Consider the following 23,679-nt stretch of genomic DNA (forward strand, 5'->3'; position numbering starts at 1 on the left):
TCACTTTACATCAAATGAAACACCATAACCCATCTTAACTGAAAACACTATTTTGGTTTGTTTTTTGTTTTTGTTTTATGTCCATAGATTTACGAGTTTTGAACAGCGGTATTCTACTGTTTCCCTCATTATAGACACAACATTTGTCAGTATTGTCCAATTATCGAAGACATTTTTAGGCATGGCGTTGTCAGTTTATATTCGATTAATGAGTTTGACTGTACCTTTCGTCCCTCTTTTGATTCCGTTGATTAAATCCGAATATATTTTTTTTAAACCCACACTTTTCATAGTATTTGAACATTTCATATATAAGAATTAGATTTAACAACTATTTCAGTTCCGAATGGGATTATATTTGGCTTAAAAATAAGTAAAACACATTTGGGATAAAAATCATATTTTCATTCAATATAACGATGAAAAAGTAAAATTTGTAATGATTAAATAACAATAAATAACATGATATTGGTGAAAGATATGTTTGAATGTTAAAATCACAATTGTTTGAGTTGATACAATGTTTAACAATTCATTAAAGATAGCAAAAATACAATAGATATGGAATGTGCATTATATACAAAGGACACAATGTTTTATAAAATAAGCGTAAACAATCTTTATTTAAAAAATAGAATGAAAGATACACTAATTGTTATTGTTCGGACTATAGTCCTTGCAGTGTGCAGAACAATTAATAGAGAGTGGATTCATACATAAACATTAATATATTCTGAACATTTCAAAAGCAATTAACTTAATATACATCAGTACTTTATTCTGTTAAATTCATTAGGAAACAAACCAGATAATTTTATGACTAACGTTTACTTTATTTCAGTAATAAAGCTGTTTTCGAATCAAACAGAAAGGTGTTGTAAAGCAAGGCATGCACTGAAATGAGTGAGTACAGGTATGTTTATAGCAGCGTAATTCAAATACTCAATTGCAATTTAATGTAAATGTAAGATTAAAATTTATGATATCAGTTGAAATGATTAAAAAAGAAAATAAGCAACGATAAAACTGATGTCTCTTTAAAAACAATATAAGATATTGCGACATGTTTGTCGTATTGGTTCAAAACGTTGTGTAAATTGCACTTGGTACAATTAATATCTCTATCAAAGTAACAATCGTCTTATTTTTAGGGCACTCAGCTTATTTCAATACCAATATTGGGGAACATGTTTGTGTGGGGTGCAAGGATATAGACACACAGGAACGAGTGTTAATTCTTGGGAAGAGGGGGTGACCTTATCATTTAACCCTAAAGAAAAACGAAAACACTGCAAAGTGAACAATTTTGTAATCACGGTGACGCGAGCATACTATTTAGTGGAATACACGCACTTATAAACAATCGATATCATCACATTTTAAAGGAACTTAATTCAACTCTATCCAAATACTGTCTTACTTTAAAATTGTACTAAAATCAGACTAGAAATGTCATGTACGACATAAATATGACATTATAAGTCTATGTATTTAGGAGTTCTAATCTTAGAGTATTGTATGTGCATATTATGTGTGTTAAAGCATTTCATTGTTTTAGAAATTTACGCCAGAAGATCAATCGTCATGATGCATGATTTTTATCTAGAATATTTCTATCTTTTTTAAATTTCCACTGTTATATATGAATAGTGTTGTGTCAATCAACATAATAATGCAGTTTGCCATGATATTCTTTGCATATCTGCCACATTTATTTTATCTGATGAAAACAAACAGAATTAAATTGGCACGAGCTACATGCCTTGTTTTTGTTCGAAGTGCATTGCACCACACACACATACAATTCTTTAGAAAGCAAAACACTTATCAGTTTTTGTAACAATTGCATATAATACTATATAAAAGTCCTTCGTCCGAAGCGCTGTTCTGGATTTATCTATCTTTAAACCCAAATATTTGAAATCCATGGATGTACACAAAAAAACGTAGACCCGCAAAGAAAACAAATCGCATAGGGTTTAGCCTTAGGGATTTAGAACCGTTTTGTAATGTTGTAATTTCCTAATTGATCAAATAGAAAAGTAAAGTTTTGATCATGCCATTGACTACTTAGCAGATGATGTTCACTCTGAGTGACTAACAAACACTTCACTGCCATTGGTATCGACCCAGTGCCAGTATAGTTGTTCATAAAGACGTTCTTATGTAACAAGTGAATAATTACATTTTCATTTTGAGATTCTTTTGTGATATGTTTTTATAACGACCTTTAAAACATAAAATCTTAAATACATTTTACTGTACATAACTCATAAAACATTTCAAGATACTAAAAAAAATATCAGAATACTTCGCTCCTCTAAAGTTAAGACATTCAAAATGTCATTAGTTCCTCGGGTAACTTTGATGATTGTAATTGAAAACAAATGACACTGATTTCATTGATTTTCATATTATAAATTCTAGAAAATAGAAAATTTGAATTTTCGTACTTATTATTGCCTTTATCATATATTTTGAAATAAGTAAAAGATAAACTATCTTAGAAAACTTGGAATAGGACATGGTTACTATAAAGACTTAACGTCATAATACATATCTGTAGTACATTGGCTTACTTTTTTATTCGTATGAATTTATTATGAACTATGTTGCATTATATTCTGGATGTGATTTTTTGTTATTTAATGTTGTAAACAAAACAATGGATTATTGCCAGATTAAATATTTTGCACTGACTTTTATTTTTTAGATCACAAATACCAAAATAAATGCTAAAATCCTGAATTTATATTTTTTATGAGCGATAAGAAAAGCTGTAAGAATAATGCTCTACTGTTTTTAATCTGATGGGATGACTACTTTCTATCTTTTACTTTAACAAATTTATGACGAAAGGGTAAGAATAAGATAAACAAGAAAAATTACTACAATAACAATAAAGAATATGTGTACGCATTAATCGTCTCATTGCGAACACAATAGTATCAACAACTTTAGAAATTATGGTATTCATATTAAAAATTTCAGTTCAACGCATACGTAATGTCAGTCAATACCTCGCCAATAGTCGAGACAAACACATTGAAACTATCCTGATTCCAAATCTAACATTGACGTATTTGTCAATCGTTAATCAAACAACTCCTTTAATGTACTTTGTATGTAAAAGTCTTACTTTCTAAAATAATAACGAACTCTATTGCAACAATCAATAATCTATCTATGAAAGCCCTCAAGAAAGTCGATCAAACTCTGTCTATAATATATCCAAGTCTATATCTTTCAACCAAGAATGTCGATCAAACTCTGTCTATAATATATCCAAGTCTCTATCTTTTATATGACTGCCGTCGTCATCACTAGATAAATGATATGATTTTAATATGTCTGTATGTGGCGAGTTTCTATTGCTATCCGTGTCTTTATTTCCAGCCTGCTGCTGCTGCTGCTGGTGTGCATTGCTTATAAAATTTGAGCTATATTTAAGCTGTTGTCCCGGTTTTGTTCGAGATCTTTTTGGACTAATTTTTGAAAGTTTTGAATGATGATTTAGTTTCAAAACATCGTCGGCCATTGTTGCTATACTTGCACTGTGATCAGAAGTACCACACGATGTATCACCATCACGTGACTCTGCCTGTTCAGATTCATGCGCATGGAATGTTGATAATGGAGACGAAGCACCGGAAGTAGACCTTGATCGTGCAGTATCTAAATTAAGATAAGGTTCTTGTGATAATTGAATAATGGACTTACGACCAAAGGATGACCTAGATGGACTGCCCGATGAATCTGAATTTTTTTCCGGAACAGAAGCTACAGATGATTTAGAAGACTGAGGACCGGTTGATGAATCAATGGACGTTTTCACTGTTTTTGGAACTATAACGTTACGTTTCGGTGAGGATTCGGCAGACGATTGATCAATACTATGCGTTGAAGTATTTTTCGGGGAAGTTGTTTTAGAGTCTGGATATACCGAACTATGTGAATAAGGTGTTGAACGGGGAGAAAATAGTCTTATTATTTCCGCTAACTGATCGTCTATTCTTGATATCTTATTGTGTAAAAACTCCATTTCTTCTTTCAAGTCTAATTGAATATCATAAAGTGATGTTAATACTTGTCTCTCACCAACAGATAAGTTGCCTATAGAGTCTCTCTGAGAAGAAATTGCTTCATTGCTATCATGATATATCGTATCTATTCTTAAATTACTTCGAGCTACACCACTATCACCAGAAGCCGATTTTTGTAATTGTGTTTTCTCGTGTTTCTTTTCTTTATCATCATCTTCCTCTGGAATTGAATCATTTCCCCTCTTCAATAGTAGTTTGCCAAATTTTGACAATGGTTTTACTGTAGCTTTAGGTGCCTCGGAGGGTGTTTTCATGCCATCTTCCTTATCCTTTTCTTTATCTCTATCAATCTGTGTCGCCACAATATTTTGATTATCATCAGATGTTAACTCATGTGGCCCACCATTTAGAAATTTCCCCCATTTGGAAGCACCCCCTCCTAACTTAGCTGGCGGGGCTGTTTCAGTTGATCCCTCTGTAACATTTATTAACCGAGTGAACCCTCTAGGTTTGTCAGAGTTGTCAGGTGTCTCTTTCCCCCTTTCAAGGTCAGACAAAACTTGCATTCCTTTTGTATCACTTATTTTTCTAAATCTAGAAATCAGTTTTCTAACTGGATGATCACTTGATAACTCTAGGGGAGGATCATTCTTTCGCTTTTCAGCAAGTTCCTTTTCTTTCCTTACATCGGCAACTTTTCTGAATATTAACTGTAAAAACAAATATCAGAAAGTAAGCATTAATTCTATATAATTATTAGATGTATGTTTCATTATAATACGTTATTTTGATTGGCTAGCATTATTCTTGAATCCTTTTGAATTTAACGTTCATTTTTAACATTCATGATGACACAATAAACTGCACAAGTAAATGAAAGAAAAACTTGATTGTTATAGTGTTTTCATGATCATAGCTAAAAAATGTAATTATAAGTATTGAATATTTCTTTTAGTAATTTCGTAGGGTTGTAAAAGCCTTGACCGGGCGTACATTTTAAAAATGAAGCGCTGAATTTACAAAGAGAAGCATTCAGTTCTTAGATGATGCACTTTTTAGACCATGTCATTAGAATTCTCATATCAAAATTCATTTCAAAATATATGATAAAAGGGTGACTAATAACTTTATTTTTGGTGGTGACTCTTTCTCATTTGATATTTCAATTAGTTAGATATATGTGTAATTGGAGGGGTTCACGGATTTCAATAAATGTAATATTTGCATTGCTCCGAAAGTGTCAAGTGCCGTAATTGGTATCATACATTTTGTCAAAACTTAAACAAATGCAATAAAAAATAAAAATAATCACTGCATCTGATATTTGTGTAATGAAAAATTAAAATGTTGAAGCAAAACTGAATGTTTCTATTTGATTTTCTGTTGCTCTTGAATTCTGTACAGTACGCTCAGAGCATTGCATAATGTTACTGTAGGAAAAAATTCTATTAATTACACCCACTTGTGTAAAAAGGCAGGACGAAAAAATTAACTAGTAAAGTATTTTGAGCTTGTCCACTGTAATTGTAAACACTATTTTATATGGTATACGTTTATATATAATTGTTTGTTTTTGTTTTAATTGTAAGTTATTATTCCGTTTAGAGTTACTGTTTTTCCATTTTTATGCTTTTTTCTCTAAATAAATTTAAAAAAGGAAAGATAAAGATATTAATAATTTGAGTGTAACTTAACATAAAAAGACAACTATTAGCGCATTTTAATCAATCAGTTTGTCCCTGGGTGAAATATTTCTAAACTCCCCACGCTAATACAATATATTGCTAGATCATCGTATGTTCTCTTCTATTGTTAACTTGTAGCAAACTTTTACATGATTTTGCTTATTACAGTGTACTTACCCTATGTCTTAAATTATATGTAAGGGTTAAATTCCGTGCAAAAGAATTGGCAAACGCATGATAAAACTCCAAAACTTCTAATAAGCGCCCTCGTTTAATGGTGTGGAGGTCACAATATGTGAGTGCACGAACATTAGCTGTTGACTGTCCAATAGATTGTTCCTTCCAGAAATTATCCCCGAATACGTCACCTTTGCCTGCAATATAAATTTCATATTATTTAGTCTTACTCCTTTTATGTTTAATCCAGTGTACACATTTATCGCAAATTATATCACAACGATATATCATTTTCTGCTATGTATTATAATATGCTCAAACATCAAACTAAAACAGTACTTAATTAAAGTCGATTGATAATGTAATTTACCGCTGGTGTTTTACTTTTGAACATGTAGGGGAACTGTGTTATTCGTGATTACTTATTTTATTTTGAACATACTGGATAGGCATTCGGTGTGCAGAATAATCATAAATTATTCCTTGTAAAAGAAGACTTCTTCAAAAGGTCGATATCTACAGTGTATTCTCAATGGGCAAAGCATATATTTGTAAATCTTTTGAAATACAGTCTAAAAGTAGTAACTAAAAGCACTGAATGTAAAAAATAAATACTATACAAACTATCTAATTATACCTACACAGCAATGTATCTAAACTGGACATTTTTACATTTCAAGTAATGGTTAATACACTACATTGTCTTTTCATTTCTAAGATAGTAGTTTGTGGTTCAAAAGGAAGTCCCACTTACTTAATATAGCAACTACTTCATCGTCTTGAATCACTTCTAATGACCCGGACACTTACTTAATATAGCAACTACTTCATCGTCTTGAATCACTTCTAAGGACCCGGACACAACAAAACATAGGGCATCCAAACTTTCTCCTTGATGAAAAATTAAATCTCCTGGTGCGCTATGGGTCATATTAAAGTGCATAGCTAGAGCTCTTAAACACCCGTCACTTGCCAGTCTAAACCCTGGATGCTCTAGAAACACCTTCCGATTGAGATGCACACATAAATCAGCCTTCATATCTTTAGGACAATAATTCAAAACCTAGAGAAAATAAAAAAATATATATATTATTATTATTCAATGTTAAACTGTATTTTGAAATCACGCCAAAGTGAATATACTCTTTGAAAATAATATCTTTAGGACCTTAAAATCATTTTTTTCTGATTATTAATAAGTATTGTTGCTTTTCTATTGTCTTGTTGTAACTTTTGATTTCATCGGTCGTATAAAATCTTCTCAATTCTTGATATATCCATGATAGTTTTTAATTCAACCATTTGATAGTGTTCATATTTTCTCTCGATCTATTGCTTTTGTCCATGATACTCATATTTTACTTGTCCTATGGTTATTTTCTACGTAATTATTTGCATATTTACTAGGTTTGTCCATTGTCTTGTCCGTCTATTTGTCTTTATGGAGAATATAATTTGTCCATGAATATTGTGTCCAAGATCTTGTCTGATAATGTCTTATTGTGTCTGATCTTTACCATCTACATTCTGCTGTATTTATCCATTGTAACTTCCGTTCCCTTATAAATATGTATTAGCCTATATTTCCCACATGCATTGTGTATTTTCCCATGTTTATCCTCATGCTTTTTTAAAAAAAAAATCGTAAAATTTCTATATTTCCATCAGTTGAATGTTACATTGTCTACAGATTATGTCCTCATGCATTGTTAAGTTTTCGTGGTCTTGGTTAATCCGCATGTCATTGTGTTTTTCAAATGGTCTGATCCCTTTTTTATTCAGTTGTATTTGTGAATTTATCATGGTAGTTTAATCCACATGTTTTTGTGTATTTGTCCATGATAGCTTTATCCACAGGTCAATGTTCATTTTGTGGAATTATTCGGGTTTTTTTCATGGCGGTATCGGGATTTCTTTGAATTATGAGTTTGAACATCCCAATGGTACTTGTACTCTTCTTCTTCGTTTTAAATAGAAAATTGGGCGTTTATATTCTTAAAATGAAGTGAATTTAAGTGAATATTTTGGTGTGTAAACTACTGAGATATTGTATTATAGTAGTATAACTAATGTATTGTATCTATCTGCCGGATATTAGGTCTACTTTACTTACAGACAAAGTATCATCGTTATAGATAAATAGGCGAAACAATGTATTAATAGCGTAAGATAGATAACTAATACCACACTCACCTTAGTAGCATCTATTCCTTTTGTGATAGCCCAAGTAGACACAATATAGTCCATCACACGCTCACTTAAGGCTTTAGGGACATCGTGTAATTTCATGAACTCTCGGACACTATTGAGCATGTCATGATAACGAGCAAAGTTTGCGTAGAACTGTTGAAATATTGTTGTTACGTTTGAGAAAATGGTTGCATAGAGCAAGGCTACAATAAAAAAGATGCAAGTCAGTTACGTACTTTGATATATATTCTTACGATATTTTACAGATATTTTGATTGTTAACACTTTTGCATTATTATCATGTATAAGAAAAAAGATAACTAACAAAGATGCATGACGGACCGTTCTTTATGTATAAACTATAGATACGCTAAAGATATAGATATAGTCGTAAAGGACTAAACAAGTGTTTCGTTTTATTGAGTTATTTGCTAAGTTCCATTTTGTATCCTGATCATTCATAATTTTACATGTTTGACTACTTTAATTTTAAATGCAGTTATTTTCACTGAACTTATTTAATCAAAAGGAGCTTGAAGCAGATTGAAATAAATAAATATATGTCACGATGTACTATTATGTTGTGAGGATTGTCTGAATTGACCACAATCACATGCAGTGAGTAATATTCGCGCCTGAAGATGTCTAATTAAATTTTAAGTGCATATTCTGACATGTATTGTAATATCTCAATTCATTGAAAAGTAAATAAATCGGTCAGCCAAAATAATAATATGTATGTGATTGCTACCAGCAAGGCAATATTTTATTACTCATAGTGTTTGTCAAGATATATTGCAGTCTTGTATTTTACAAACTAGGTCAGATTTATATAACCATGTATATAAGTCGTGTACAAGTTGTGATTTTGTACATGTTATAACATGGACCAAACTATTGTACATGCAAAACTACAAATTATAACTCGTACAAAAATAATTTGTAAAATTATAGCCTAAAATGGTATATTTCTATTATTACGACACATATAATTAAACTAAAAAATATTTTCCTCTATTTTAATGATCATTCATTTTAGTATGTTTTGTCCTTTTTGCTACAGATATTGACCAGATGAATAGTTTGATTAATTAAATTACTCGCATTTTTTGAAAGACACTTTGCAGTCAACTGACATTATTTAGATATAGGAAGATGTGGTGTGAGTGCCAATGAGACAACTCTCCATCCAAATAACAATTTAAAAAAGTAAACCATAATAGGTTAAAGTACGGCCTTCAACACGGAGCCTTGGCTCGCACCGAACAACAAGCTATAAAGGGCCCCAAAATTACTAGTGTAAAACAATTCAACCGGGAAAACCAACGGTCTAATTAGTATTCTTACCTGATGAAGTATTATTTTGAGTTTCCATTTTGAAGAGGATTGTACAATACTTTCATACTAGTTTAAACTAAAGATGCAATAAGGATAATTTCTATACAAACAAAACCCTTTTTATAAAGTAGATAAGGAACTTATTAAGTATAAAATAATAATAGGATAAATATGATTTACATTAGTTATAATCATGGCCCAAAATGTTGAATACCAGATTTAATAATATTACATTTATTTCTAACCAAGCGTGGTCAAATGAAAACCATTTTCTCTCTCTGACCTTCATAGAGCATACATAGGAGACTAGGCTTGAAGTTTTGCATGTTAAAAAAAGAGGAGGAGAGGTATATTTGATTTTATGTTATTTAATATTTTAGACGAACCAGTTATCTACTTTTTTGAATTACATGTCATTTTGGGAAATATATGCAAATATTAAACATTGTCACACTGATGTAGGCGTTCAAAACTTGCTATTTGATATCCAGTAGCAACTATTGAATAGAATATATATAATAATGGTTTGCCGGTTCCTTGCAGCGTACATAAGCTGTTGCTGTCTCCTAGACAGTCATAATCATAAGTAAAAACATTTTTAGAATTTATGTTTCTTTAGGAACTCTGCTTACCTCCAATAATCATCATGAAAATTGAGAACAGCTTTTCGTTTTCTGTTGCAGCATTAACGTTCCCGAATCCTACACCAGTCATGCATGATAGAGTAAAGTACAAGGCAGTAAGATATCGCATAGTTTTTGAAGGTCCTCCACCAAATTCAGTTGTTGCTGACGTATTTGACTGTATAAATGGTTGATTTGTCACGGTGCTAAGTGTTGTCAGCCATCCATATTCTATACCATCACCAAGTTCCCCTAGACCAATTGAATACCAAATACATGCAAACCAGTGAGCAAACAAAATGAAAACGAGGATGAGCAAAACTAACATAGCAGCTCCATATTCCAGATAATGGTCTAGTTTTCTCACTACTCTTCCTAAACGCAGAAGACGGACGACTTTTAATGCACTGAACAATGTACTGATGCGCTGTAATAAAAAGTATAAAGTAAGATATGGAAGAATATAGAGTTAAACAGGCAAGTTTGGATATTAGGATGATCTAACCCGATGAAAATTCAAATGTTTATGAATTAAATATATACTAAGTAAGGTTCATAAACATTTTAACAGTTCAACGGATGTGATTTTAAATGCAAATTTGGCATTTTAAACTAAACAAGGAGTCGAGAAATTATTGTACACCTTTGTTATTTTTCTATAGCAGTATTCCTATAATAGATTCATATGGTATATGGAAAACATTTATAGAGTTGTCTGAACATCACCATATAGCCATGAAAAAAATGCATTTGTTTTTGTTCGATGAATTTTGGTCAAATTTATGTTTAATGATTAGAGAATCATCGACGTCGAACACATTGAATTAATTATTCTGTTAAAAAGTTTGTGAGGAAAAAAGAAAACAAATTTCGTGTTGCGGCTTTTACAGCGCTACAAGGTTATACAAGAAAAGTATCAGTGGCGAGTTTAATAGTGTCATTCAACAACCCAAAGGCACTTCTAAGTACGTACGTAATTTAGAATGTAAACACGCTAACTTACTAGTCAGCGACAGTTTTAAGTGAAAACTTCGATTTACGAACTAAATGTGTTTAATTTTCGTTTAATTTGGTAGAAGAATGCATTCTTCACTCCCTCATATACGTTTAGAAAGTAAGACATTGTATCCCAGGTTATTTGATATTTGGCGGAAAATCTCTATGAAAAGTGTACGCGAATTGCAATAATTTGCAAACTAACCAAAAAGCAAATATTTTTTTTTATAGATTAACATTTTCTTATTCATTATACGTTGTATGTTTTCATGAAAATGTACTTAGTACAGACATGGAATGTGGATAAGAAACAGGGAGAACAATAACGACAAAAGAAAATGATTTTTTTTTTTATTATAATTATTCCAGTTTCCATAAATTATTATTTAATTTATATTCGATTATTTTGTCAACAAAAATCAAGTCAAAACGTTTTAATCAGTGTTCTTATGTATATTGATTCTTGATTTTTTAATCAAATAAGATGTTTAATTTGTTCAAATGATTTGAAAAAATAACTCTATATTTGTATAAGATATGTCATTGCACTTACTTCATCTACGTATTCGAATGCGTTAAATACGTCATAGGGTAAACACGATAGAAGATCAATGACAAACCAGCTCCTCAGATAATTCATACGAATAATTTTTGGATCGGATATCACTTCTCCACTGGGGCCTACGAATGTGGTATGGAAATTTAGAATGATATCGACAAAGAACACAACGTCGACGATGCTGTCAACAACCAGCAACGGTACTTGGTCCATTGTTTTGTTTCGGTAGGCTGCATTATACGGTACTGTCACTGCGGTATAAAACGTCAACAAGAGAATCATCCAATCCCATATTGTCTTAAATAAACAGTAATGAAGAATGATATGTGGTGGCGTCTTGGGAGCCTCTAGTCGATACTGTGGTAAAACATCAGCATTTAAATTCATCATCTAAAACATAAAAAAAAATGTTGCACTTTGGGGAGGTTAATTAATTGTTTAAATATCTACTAGATTCGTTATTTGCAGGCTGAACTTGAATGTGAAACTGCTACTTTAAAAATATAATACAATAATTAGATAGGATTTTGTATCGGGCATCATACTTAAAGAACACAACGGTAGATATTGAGAAAATAAAATAAAAAGCAACAACTTATGTTGTATGATATTCTTTAAATTTAATATGGTATTAGGTGTAATATCCCCATTGTTTTCCCCTTTTTGTATTTGTTAATTTTTATTTTTTTTTAAATTGTGCAGAATTTATCTTTGTTTCAAAACAAGAAATATTTGGCATGAGTTATGTTTCATCCAGTCCAGTACTATATACGATATTTCACATGTAATTCCCATGCAAAAAAATAAAAAAATAATGTATTTTCTACCCTTTTTCGTATGCAACCGGATGAGACGTTCTATGATTTGGTGGTACTATAGATGGCAGAGGAGAACATGAAGAAAGCTAGACATCACTACCATAGTTTAAGAACGTGTCATTATTTAAATCAAATATATGGATATAAGATTGAGGAAATCAACATTAATAGAAACTTATAAATCATATGCTATTACATATACATTTTCAATATAATCATATACTTTTCTATATACTCTAGCACATTAGGGAAACTTGCTTATTACTTCAATCAATAAATGACTTTACGGCCATTTTCTGCATAAGTTAATTCCTGTACCAATCCCGGAATATGACATTTGTTTTCTATTCGTTTGATGTGTTTGAGTGTTTGGTTTTTCCATTGATAAGGGACTTTAAAATTTGAATTTACGTTGGAATTTGGTATTTTTATGACTTTTTATGACGTGATTCATTATAACACATTTACCTGTCTAGGTTTTCATATATCAAAGGAGAGGAAAAATCATTACGAACTGCAGTCCTTGAATAATTGTCTTCAAACTGGCATAAATAGGTTTTAATGATGTTGCATCCGTTTTCAATCATCAGGGTTAAGGTTTGGTTATGGTAATGATACCAATGTATTAATTGGTCGCTTAAGAATGAATGAGATTCACGTGTACTAAAAGGTGTAAAATGAGACAACAACAAACTGTCTCTAAATATTTTTGTTGTAAAATGCACTTATTATTAATTTGAATGTAAGAAGATATTAAGACATAATGACAATAATTCACTACTCTTGGTTGTGGCTATAAGATAACAAATAATTTGGAATAGTTTAATGTTTGGACTTTTGATTTTGCCATTTGATAACGGACTTTCTGTTTAAAATTTTCTTCGCAGTTCAGTATTATTGTTATTTTTACTTGTAGGGTACATCCCTTTTGGTTATGGTAATGATACCAATGTATTAATTGGTCGCTTAAGAATGAATGAGATTCACATGTACTAAAAGGTGTAAAATGAGACAACAACAAACTGTCTCTAAATATTTTTGTTGTAAAATGCACTTATTATTAATTTGAATGTAAGCAGATATTAAGACATAATGACAATAATTCACTACTCTTGGTTGTGGCTATAAGATAACAAATAATTTGGAATAGTTTAATGTTTGGACTTTTGATTTTGCCATTTGATAACGGACTTTCTGTTTAAAATTTTCTTCGCAGTTCAGTATTATTGTTATTTTTACTTTTAGGGTACATCCCTTTTAAAACAAATTATTGTGTTTCTGTAAAATAAATCTGATGGAGGTGATGTTATAGCTTTAATCAATTTGTTATCCCTTTATGCGTGTATTTTAGTGTGACAAATGTAGCGTAATACACCTACATTGGCTATTTGAGGTGGTCTAGAGTTATCAAACTTAGTTTGACAAAAGTAACGTTATACACCTACATTGGCTATTTGAGATGGTCTAGAGTTATCAAACTTAGTTTGACAAAAGTAACGTTATACACCTACATTGGCTATTTGAGATGGTCTAGAGTTATCAAACTTAGTGTGACAAAAGTAACGTTATACACCTACATTGGCTATTTGAGATGGTCTAGAGTTATCAAACTTAGTTTGACAAAAGTAACGTTATACACCTACATTGGCTATTTGAGATGGTCTAGAGTTATCAAACTTAGTGTGACAAAAGTAACGTTATACACCTACATTGGCTATTTGAGGTGGTCTAGAGTTATCAAACTTAGTGTGACAAAAGTAACGTTATACACCTACATTGGCTATTTGAGATGGTCTAGAGTTATCAAATTTCGTGTTTGGCATGTGGGATGAAAACTGTAATAATGTAGAACGGTTTCTAGTTACTGATCTGGCTAACCGAGCAAATTTGCTAAGTCCTAAAAAATAATTAAAACAAATGTAATTATCATCATAATAATCATCATCATCATTAATTGATTAAGTGTAATATTCATGATAGAAAATACTGTAAACAGTTTATAAAATAAACAAACTAAAATATCATGTATTTGATTTAACTAATATGTAATTAGATATGACTCAATAACACATTTTTATTTTGTTTTTGTTTTAATGATTTATTGGAGACGTAAACATTTTCATTTCGACTTGAAAAATAACTTTAATGTCTATTAATGGTAAAAAATACTACAAAAATAACTTATCTTTTTCTTTTTTTCAGAACTTTTACAAAACATAGTTTAAAAACTTTAAAAAGTAACTCAATGATGAAAAGGAAGAAAAGAGAGAGAAAATCATCCTATATTATAATTTTAACATTGTATATTTGATGTGATAATTTTAATTTTGGAATAAAGTCAGAAAAGTAGGTGTAAACTCAGTAATTTCACTTTTTTTCTTTTGTCGCAACATCAAACAATTAGTAATACATCGAACTATGCAAGCTTTTGTAGTATACGTTTTTACCTTTAGCTCCATCTTCGTCTATTGGCTGTTTAAGAGCAGTTATATCTTTGAATGTACACAGGAATAAAACTATCTGATCTTTTTCGTTCTTAATTGGTGCAATATGAAGTAGCAACCACAATGGAGTTCCTGAAAGTAAGATACATACGTTATTTCATTTTATTTGATAGTATAGATGTGCTTAATTGAACTGATCCATTGCTTTTCAATAAGGAATGTTTACCCTCGATTTGCTTGTTATTGCTTGTATGTTTACAAGTTCAAATTATGCTAGGTGTTTGTTCAATTTTTTTAAATGAAATAAAAAAAAAAGATGCACGAATACACAATTAGCCACTGTAATGAATAAATCATGTTAACCAAATAATGTTTTATGTTTTTGTTGCAGTTCAGTGTTTCTTTTGTTTCTTTTGTTCCGTTGTTTTCCTCGGTTTTATTTTGTAACCTGGATTTTTTTCGCTCGCTTAATCGATTTTTGACTATTTTAACAGCGGTAAACTACTGTTGTCTTTATTATGTCTACCAATGATGACGGTAAACAGAATTTAAAAATTTATTTTAAAAGCAGATTTTCAAAGCAATTTTTTAAATTTTTCTTAAAGTCATAAGAAACGAGTGACCGGTGAAAAATAATGTTCTTCCAATTCTTAAACCAATGCATACGAACATCATAAACTTGGTCTTCTGTGCTCGAATTTATCATTTTTTTCGTGTAAATTTCGTATAATAGTCAATTTTTTTTTCAAATCGGTCAGTGTTGTGAAAATATGGCAGGTAATTAAAGTTCGTGTTTTGAAGCCGAAGTTTAACGATTGTCACCTGTTTGTCAACAATTGACGAAAAATAAACAGAAAAGCATGGAAATTGAGCACGTGTTTAACATGTTAATTCAGATAATAGTTTATTTTAAGGACATCCATGCGTATTGTGGTCACCGGATTTTTACGAGATGGGTCAAACTGAGGCCACCTTGCATACGGAAAATATATCGGGGGAATTGCTTGCTGGAAGGAAGCAATTCAAATAAAGTAAACTTCTTCTAAATATGAATAAATTAAAGAATTTTCTTCAGAAAAAAGTATATGTACATTAGTTTTACAATGAAAACTATCCATTGAGTTATAAAAAACATATGCATTATTTTTTTTTATTTGAGGTTTCTTATGACTTTAAGGAACACTCCCACAAAAATGGCAGTCAATGATGTATAAGTACTTGGTGGTGCTTTGGGTTGTATTACCGAAAGGAGACCTACAAGTTTAGCAATACTCATCAAAGGCATAATTGGCCAGATGACGTTTTCAGCTATGTTCTTTATAATGTCTTGTTTGATCAAAGAATAATTTGGGGAAGTTATCTTATTAACCACGTCAGAACCGAAACACTCACTGACTACTGATAACGCCGGGTTTAAATTCAGCAATCAATATGACCAAAAGATGTCCATAAAATCGCATATTAAATTATTGCAAGAGGTTCTTGATAGTTTATGTGACTTTAACTAATAGGGAAATTGTGTGTGCTGTGATTTTTTTTATCAAGTCTGTGTCATTTTTACGGGTGTCACATGTAGAGCAGGATCTGCTTACCCTTCCGGAGCACACGAGATCACCCCTAGATTTTGGTGGGGTTCGTGTTGTTTATTCTTTTGTTTTCTATGTTGTGTCATGTTTATTATTGTTTGTCTGTTTGCCTTTTTATTTTTTAGCCATGGCGTTGTCAGTTCATTTTAGATGTATGAGTTTGACTGTCCCTTTAGTATCTTTAGTCCCTCTTCTTTAATTATAACTTCATCTATCAGATCGACCAATACTTTCTATAATCTGATTCTTAACGAAAGACTTTCAAAAATGTCGTTCCAATCTTTTTTCGTCTTTGTCATTATAAGTTTAAATGAGCCGTATGTAAAACTTCTAGGCCAGTTGAATAAATCAGTATGTGTTCATTGATATTGTGTCACATTCTTTTCCTTAACTACAAATAAATATAACCGAAGTAAAACATGCACTTTAGGGGAATTGAAATAAAAAAAGATTGAATAATTTTGTAAAATTGAAATGAGACGATATGAATACGGTCATGTAAAATTATGTATATGTGGTATTATTGTCAATGAGACAACTATAAATAAAGATCAAGGACAAGAATAATAGCTCAACCTTAATATCGAACATAAGCTGTTAACGGCCAGACAAAATGTGGACGAATTAAAAGGAGAAAACCTACATCATGAGTTATACTATTACAATGAACGAGAATCAAGAATGCAGATAACTACTAGATAACTTGTTTTGGGTTTGGGACCGAAAAATAACAAATTTGGATGGGTTCAGCATAATAGTGGTATTCTTTTTTTTTCTCCCGCTTTTTGCGTTATCATATTAACTCTTTATAAGGTTTTTGATTTTCAAATTTTTGACCTCGAGTTAAACTGAAGAGACATTGATTGTCGAAATACGCATCTGGTATAATTGATCGCGTTAATGTTATGACTTCCACTGGGCTAGTACATCTGCTGGTACCGGGGGAATCACCATCTCAGAATTTTAATACTACTAGTACTGTAATGGCAGGAAAATACCAATATTTTGTTTTTAATAAAATAAACTTTAAAAAATAATTGTGAAAAAGAAATGAATCTCCCTTAATGTTGGGTTTGGCTATTCCTTATATTTTTTTTCGATTTTATCAGCTTTTGACAGTTTGCACTATATTTGAGACTATATAATATGTATGCCTCTCAAACTTCCCTGGACAGACATTGATTACCAAAATGAAGCAGTCAAATTGGTACCATGAAAGTTATTTGTGAGTGTATTACCATCATCATTACAAAGGGCAATGGTGTAATAACTCAACATAAGAAAAAAACCGTAAACACCCGATTTCAACTAATAAATAAATCATGTTCTTCCAGGTCATAATTGTTAACCAGTTTATGTCGGACAGATTAGTGTAAACATAGAAGAAACGTTTTTCATGTGCAAAGCCAAAATATATGTATCGACAGGATGTAAGAACATAAGTGTAAATAACTAAAAAAAATATATAAATACGTTTACTTGGAACCTTTATGAATAAGTTTCTGCTTTGATACCAGGATTTTAAATTTTGTACACCAGCCTGGCGTTTCGTTTACAAAAGACTCATTGGTGACGATCGAAAAAAAAGAAGCTCAAATTAAGTACAAATCTGAAGAGCAATAGATACCAAAATATCGAAATGTATAGAAGGAGTTATTGAAAGAAGCAATACGTTATAAGGTCCATATCCTAATCTTAAGCATCTCCACAAAAATTAAAAATGGAAAATCACATTTATTATAGATGCAGTTCAATTCTCAAATCACTGAATATTGATATAAGGCTGACGTCCATTGCATAACCAAATAATTTGAAGATGCATATTCGTTTTTTTCTATAAGCCAAGTGATTCTTTTCTCTTTACATTTTAATTCATTTCCTCTTGTTTTATTACATATATCGACTGTAAACTTGACTGTTTATGGATGACATCGTTGTCACAACAAAGTCCCAGCAGGAATCTTGTAATTACATCGTCAATGCTACCAGATTAAACAACATCGCAGTATAAACACGATGTAATGTCAATAACGTAGTAAATTATTGTGAAAGATCATCTCATTCCATTTCAAAATGTCGATAAGATCCAAATAAAATCAAATGCACACATTAAATAAGTTTTTTCGATATCATTTTGGTTATCAAATATTTGGGTCAAAAAGTTAACACACATAGGCAATTGCAAAATATCTGGTAATAAATAGAAATTGCATTTGGAAAAAAAACATAAAATTTGGCAATGACCATTTTGAAAGTAATATTAAACAATTGGTCAATTGTGTGTGTATATGACAAACAGTCTTTGCCCAAACAATCACTTTATTTGATCATTTGTGGCTTAATAAAAGGTGTTCCTCACTGGTATTTGAATATTTGTGCCATTGTAATATATAAAGGCTATTTGTTGTGAATGATGATTTATTTCCGTGATATTTAGTTTCTTTCTATCAGCAGACAACCAATATATTACATTTATCACTTACTATTTTTCTTGTAAAGGAGAACTTCGACTTGTGTTTGTTCCAACTCCTCAAAAGATTCTTCAATTTTAATGACTGTATCTTTATCCGTGAGTTCACCATACATAAAACTGCATGTGCTACTTTTCTGCATGACTTCTGCTCTACTATAACCAGCAAGTTTACAGAATCCATCGTTACAGTACACAATAGGGTAGTCCATGATCCTCGCATTTGCCAAAATAAAACTGCTGTCTGTAAATACAAAATAAATACCAGTTTAGGTATGTTAATTAAAACTTTTACCGTGGATTCATTTATTTCCGTGGGTATCAATTTCTCTTGGATTGAAGAAACTTTACATTTTCGTTAATATATGATTTGGTGTTTTACTATTGTCTTCATACAACAATGAAAACTAGTACTTCGTTGAACATTTGAATTCGTGGTTCATTTGTAACCACGAAATCTACGAAAATTAGTATCGAACGAGTTATAATGTATCAACAGGAACTATAAAAAGTAAAAACACAAAAATACTGAACTCCGAGGAAAATTCAAAAAAGAAAGTCCCACATCAAATGGCAAATTCAAAAGATCAAACACATCAAACGAATGGATAACAACTGTCAAATAAAGTTCTTCCACAAATACATGTAAATGCCTGAATGAATAAAAAAAAGGTAATTGAATATCAAAATAATGATTACAAAAGACACAAAACATACACATATCTGATTATATTTAGGAATCAATGACCTTTCTCGTGCTAAATTTACAGTTGGAACAAAAACAGAAATGAAAAGCACTTGATATAATACAAGAGATTTGCAATAATTCCCATTGAGACAAAACCAACCATTAAGACAAAAGGTGTAAACAATTGAGGGTCAATGTACGGTCGTCAACAATTTGCGAAGGCAAATTTGATTCAAATTTAGATCTAATGGAACTCACTTGCTCCGTCGATGCAAAAGAAAATAACGAAATCCGAGAAATTGTTAATTCAATTAAATTGGAGAAAACCTACACCGTTATGAATTCTTCCGAAGACTAAACAAAATTACGAAACAAGTCAAAGGGAGAAATGTTTACCTAAATGAAAAGAAAATAAATATACCGCATGACAATAAATAACAACTAGTGGATTACAGCCTTTAGACAGGTGGTTGTGAATCCTTTAACCTGTAGTGAACAACTAACAAGAATCAATCGTAAGGTGCTTTACTCGTCGCATTGGCATTTATAGCAAAACAAATAGCAAATTTACCGATTCAAGATTAGTCGTAATGAATAGCAGTTAGTTTATAACCCACAAAAATAAAAGATTGGATATCACATTTAATATATATGCAGTCAAAGTCCCAAACCAGTTTATATTTCTTAGAAATTTAGTAAATGTTATGTGACATAATGTGGGGTATCGAAATTCCTGACTTATGTTTCTGTTTCGTTTATTATGAAAAATGAAGAGTTTTTTTAACATATAAATTCAAACTCAGTATAATTTTATTCTTTTTATGTGCATTTTGATGTTGTCTGCTCCTTGGTTGGTCGGGTTGTTGTCTCTTTGACACATTCCCCGCGTCCTAGCGCGCGGTGATGCGTAGACACTACCTTCAAAAACATAGATTTCATTTTTTATACTCGAGTATACAGTTTCACAGCCATTTGTATATACCAGCATCAAGTTTTTTTCCGAACTAGTCAAAAGTATAGATTAATCTGGCATTACACTCTGTGTTACTAAAATTAGATTGTTTCACGTTAATATTTTAATGCTTAAGTATGTGCTGTCGACGACGTCCTTTATCCTTTATTTTATCCTATTATACCCTTTAGTAAGACGACAAAGAATACTGCTCCTTGAAAAGGGGAAATGCTACTTGGAAACTAAAAAATGGTGTAAGTTATTTTAGGTATAATTGGTTTAAAAGATATATGAAACTTCACATATTTAATTTTATTCAGACTTTACAATACTTCTTTTCAATTTTATTCATGTAATTCCCCTCTTTTAATAATTGTATTCCAAAAATCCCTAATCTAGCTACCATCAGAGCCTTCATTATAATATCAAATTGATCGAAATATTTAATAGACTATTTGTTCATTAAAAAAGTTTGATTTTGAAGACTCCTAAAAGTTTCATGACATTTAAACAAACTAAATTCAGAATAAAAATGACGCATTATACAACATTTAAACTTCAAGAAAATCGAAAACTGTTTTCTACTTTCAGCTCTTTCTTGTGTCTGAGAGGTTTTTAATCGATTGTCTACAATCATTCATTACTTTATATGTAAGCAAATAATCAGGACACCTATGAATGAAGAAAAAATATTACTGCCATTATACTGAAATGCAAAGGCGAGTTCAAAATCAATGCTTTTACTTTTCGTTATAGATATGCTTAGAAAATTAGAAGTTAAGTTGCTTTAGGATTTATTTAAATACCTATCGAGAGAATTAAATCTTACGGAAATACCTGAACCTTCAAAGGAAAATCTTTAATTGACGTCAGAGTTTACCTGAATTATTTTTCAAATCAATTTTACTTACTCTATAGTTCATCATTGAATCGGTATACTTAACGACTTAAACCAATGCTTCTATATGGGAAAAGAAAACAATATTTTTCATAAAAAAGTATTAAGTCGTTTTCTGTTTACTGTTTCCATTTTTTTTTTTTTTTGAAATACTCAGGCTTTTCTACCTCAGGCATAGATTACCTTAGCTGTATTTGGCAAAACATTTAGGAATTTTGGTCCTCAATGCCCTTCAACTTCGTTCTTTATTTGGCATTTTTTACTTTTTTGGATTCGAGCGTCACTGGTGAGTCTTTTGTAGACGAAACTCGCGTCTGGCGTATATACTTAATTTAGTCCTGGTATCTACGATGAGTTTATTTCATCAAATAATTTAAGTATCTTTTGCCTTTTTAATATTTGTTATTGATACACGTATCTTTCATCGAATCTTGGCAATTCAATATGCGTACGTCAAAGGCGTTATATCTAGAAAAATCATATTAAGATACAATAAATAAGATCTTATTTCACGATGCTCCAGTGTAAAAACGAAACAAAAACAGCACATGAAGTATACTTCTGTATTAAATATCATTCTTATTTTCTTTTTCCTTCTAAATTTATACGCTTAATTTTCGATGAATTGATCATAACAAAGCATACCGACCCTTATATCATCCCTTGGTCAATACCAGGAACTTTGTTATAGAGTCTTTTCTGCTACTAGGGCAGCTATGGAAATATCATAATCTACAAAATTTACGGAAAAGCTGCGGCAAATTAGATCCATGTCAACAGATTTGATAGTAAAATAAAGTTATGAGGAAAACCAAGTCTCAGTCTAGTTTTCTCTATTGTGTCTTGTGTGCTATTATTGTCTGTTTGTCTTCATTTTTAGCCATGGCTTTGTCAGTTTATTTTCTATCTATGAGTTTGACTGTCCCTCTAGTATCTTTTGCCCCTATTTAACTCCTTATTGTGACAATCGTGACTGAGTATGGATTCGCATGCTGGGTGATACAAGTAGATGAGATATATAATCTACTGTGGTCTAAATTTACCCTGTCGATGCACTTGATCTTGCTTCATTTTTATAAACAATAAAATTTTCGCTTTTTAATTCCATGCATAACTGACAACGGTTAACTTATTTAAATGACAGGCTGAAATTGTTGTTTACATAGTAGACTTTAGAACACATCGCTTACAACAGATACAGTTAAGTCGGCCTCATACCTTGACCTACATCTAGAAATTGACAATGAGGGTCGGTTGAAAACAAAACTTTACGACAACAAGATAATTTCAGCTTTCCAATTGTGAACTTTCCATTTCTAAGTAGCAACATTCCAGCAGCACCTGCATACGGGGTATATATATCTCCCAATTGAAACGATGTTTCCTTTGCATTTCCTATCATGATTTTCACAAGGAAGCTTTTTAACAAAGAGTTCCAACTGGGGAAGTTGAAATCATCCCTTCGTAAATTAAACAGACGCCATTAAGAGTTTGTTGGACGTTATGGAATAACCGTTTCACAAATGACATCGAATATGTTTCTTGCGTCGTAACTCATTCCCTACCCTTTCATGAATGTGACCTATCGAATTAGACTATTTACCGGATTTGTTATAACATGAGTAACACGACGGGTGCAACCTGTGGAGCGTTACAATGGCACAGTTTGAGCCGTAAAGAAATTTCCTATTGGAAATTGCACTGTCTTTTTTTTTTTACATTAAGCAATGAACACTAGTCCCAAATACGGTATATGATGTGAGAAATGAACACATCATTAATAAAAGTCCAAAATCTATATGATCTAAGCAACGAACACACTGTTAATCTGTGTAATATTGGCAATTGACACAAAATTTATGTTAATCTGATAAATTGCACATTACTTATGCAGAGAAAGCAATAATTCTGTGTGATTTTGTCAAAGAAAAAGTATTAATATAAGACTAAAATCTATCTGATCTCATTTATTCAGTTACCATTATTTCTTGCACTGAAGTCTCCCGTTATAAGTGGCCATAATGAATTGTACAATAAATACTTAATATGGCAAATATTATAAGCTTGGTAGTATTTGTAAATATTTGCCAAGCCAATGTAGAAGGCATATACAAACAAGCTTTGATAGACTTGCTCCAATTAAACTCTTGTTTTCTTATCTTAAAAAAATACAGATGTTGAAATAGACAAAAATAAGTTGAAGTAATGCATT

The 23,679-nt window shown here is 31.2% G+C and overlaps 1 protein-coding gene across 1 annotated transcript in view; it reads right to left on the reverse strand.

The window, feature by feature from the left end:
- Window positions 1-383: 383 nt before the first annotated feature.
- Window positions 384-23,679, reverse strand: part of LOC134712835 (potassium voltage-gated channel subfamily H member 1-like) — a 55,734-nt gene continuing 32,438 nt past the window's right edge. The window contains exons 2-10 of the mRNA XM_063574792.1: window positions 18,943-19,173; window positions 14,877-15,005; window positions 14,205-14,326; window positions 11,606-12,001; window positions 10,066-10,483; window positions 8,099-8,298; window positions 6,716-6,968; window positions 5,906-6,102; window positions 384-4,753 (exon numbers count right to left, since the gene is read on the reverse strand). Coding sequence (XP_063430862.1) covers window positions 3,275-4,753; window positions 5,906-6,102; window positions 6,716-6,968; window positions 8,099-8,298; window positions 10,066-10,483; window positions 11,606-12,001; window positions 14,205-14,326; window positions 14,877-15,005; window positions 18,943-19,173 — 3,425 coding nt within the window. The 3' untranslated portion in view covers window positions 384-3,274. The remainder of the gene's footprint in view (window positions 4,754-5,905; window positions 6,103-6,715; window positions 6,969-8,098; window positions 8,299-10,065; window positions 10,484-11,605; window positions 12,002-14,204; window positions 14,327-14,876; window positions 15,006-18,942; window positions 19,174-23,679) is intronic.

The sequence above is a fragment of the Mytilus trossulus genome, chromosome 3 (genome assembly GCF_036588685.1).
Source record: "Mytilus trossulus isolate FHL-02 chromosome 3, PNRI_Mtr1.1.1.hap1, whole genome shotgun sequence".
Lineage (NCBI taxonomy): Eukaryota > Metazoa > Mollusca > Bivalvia > Mytilida > Mytilidae > Mytilus > Mytilus trossulus.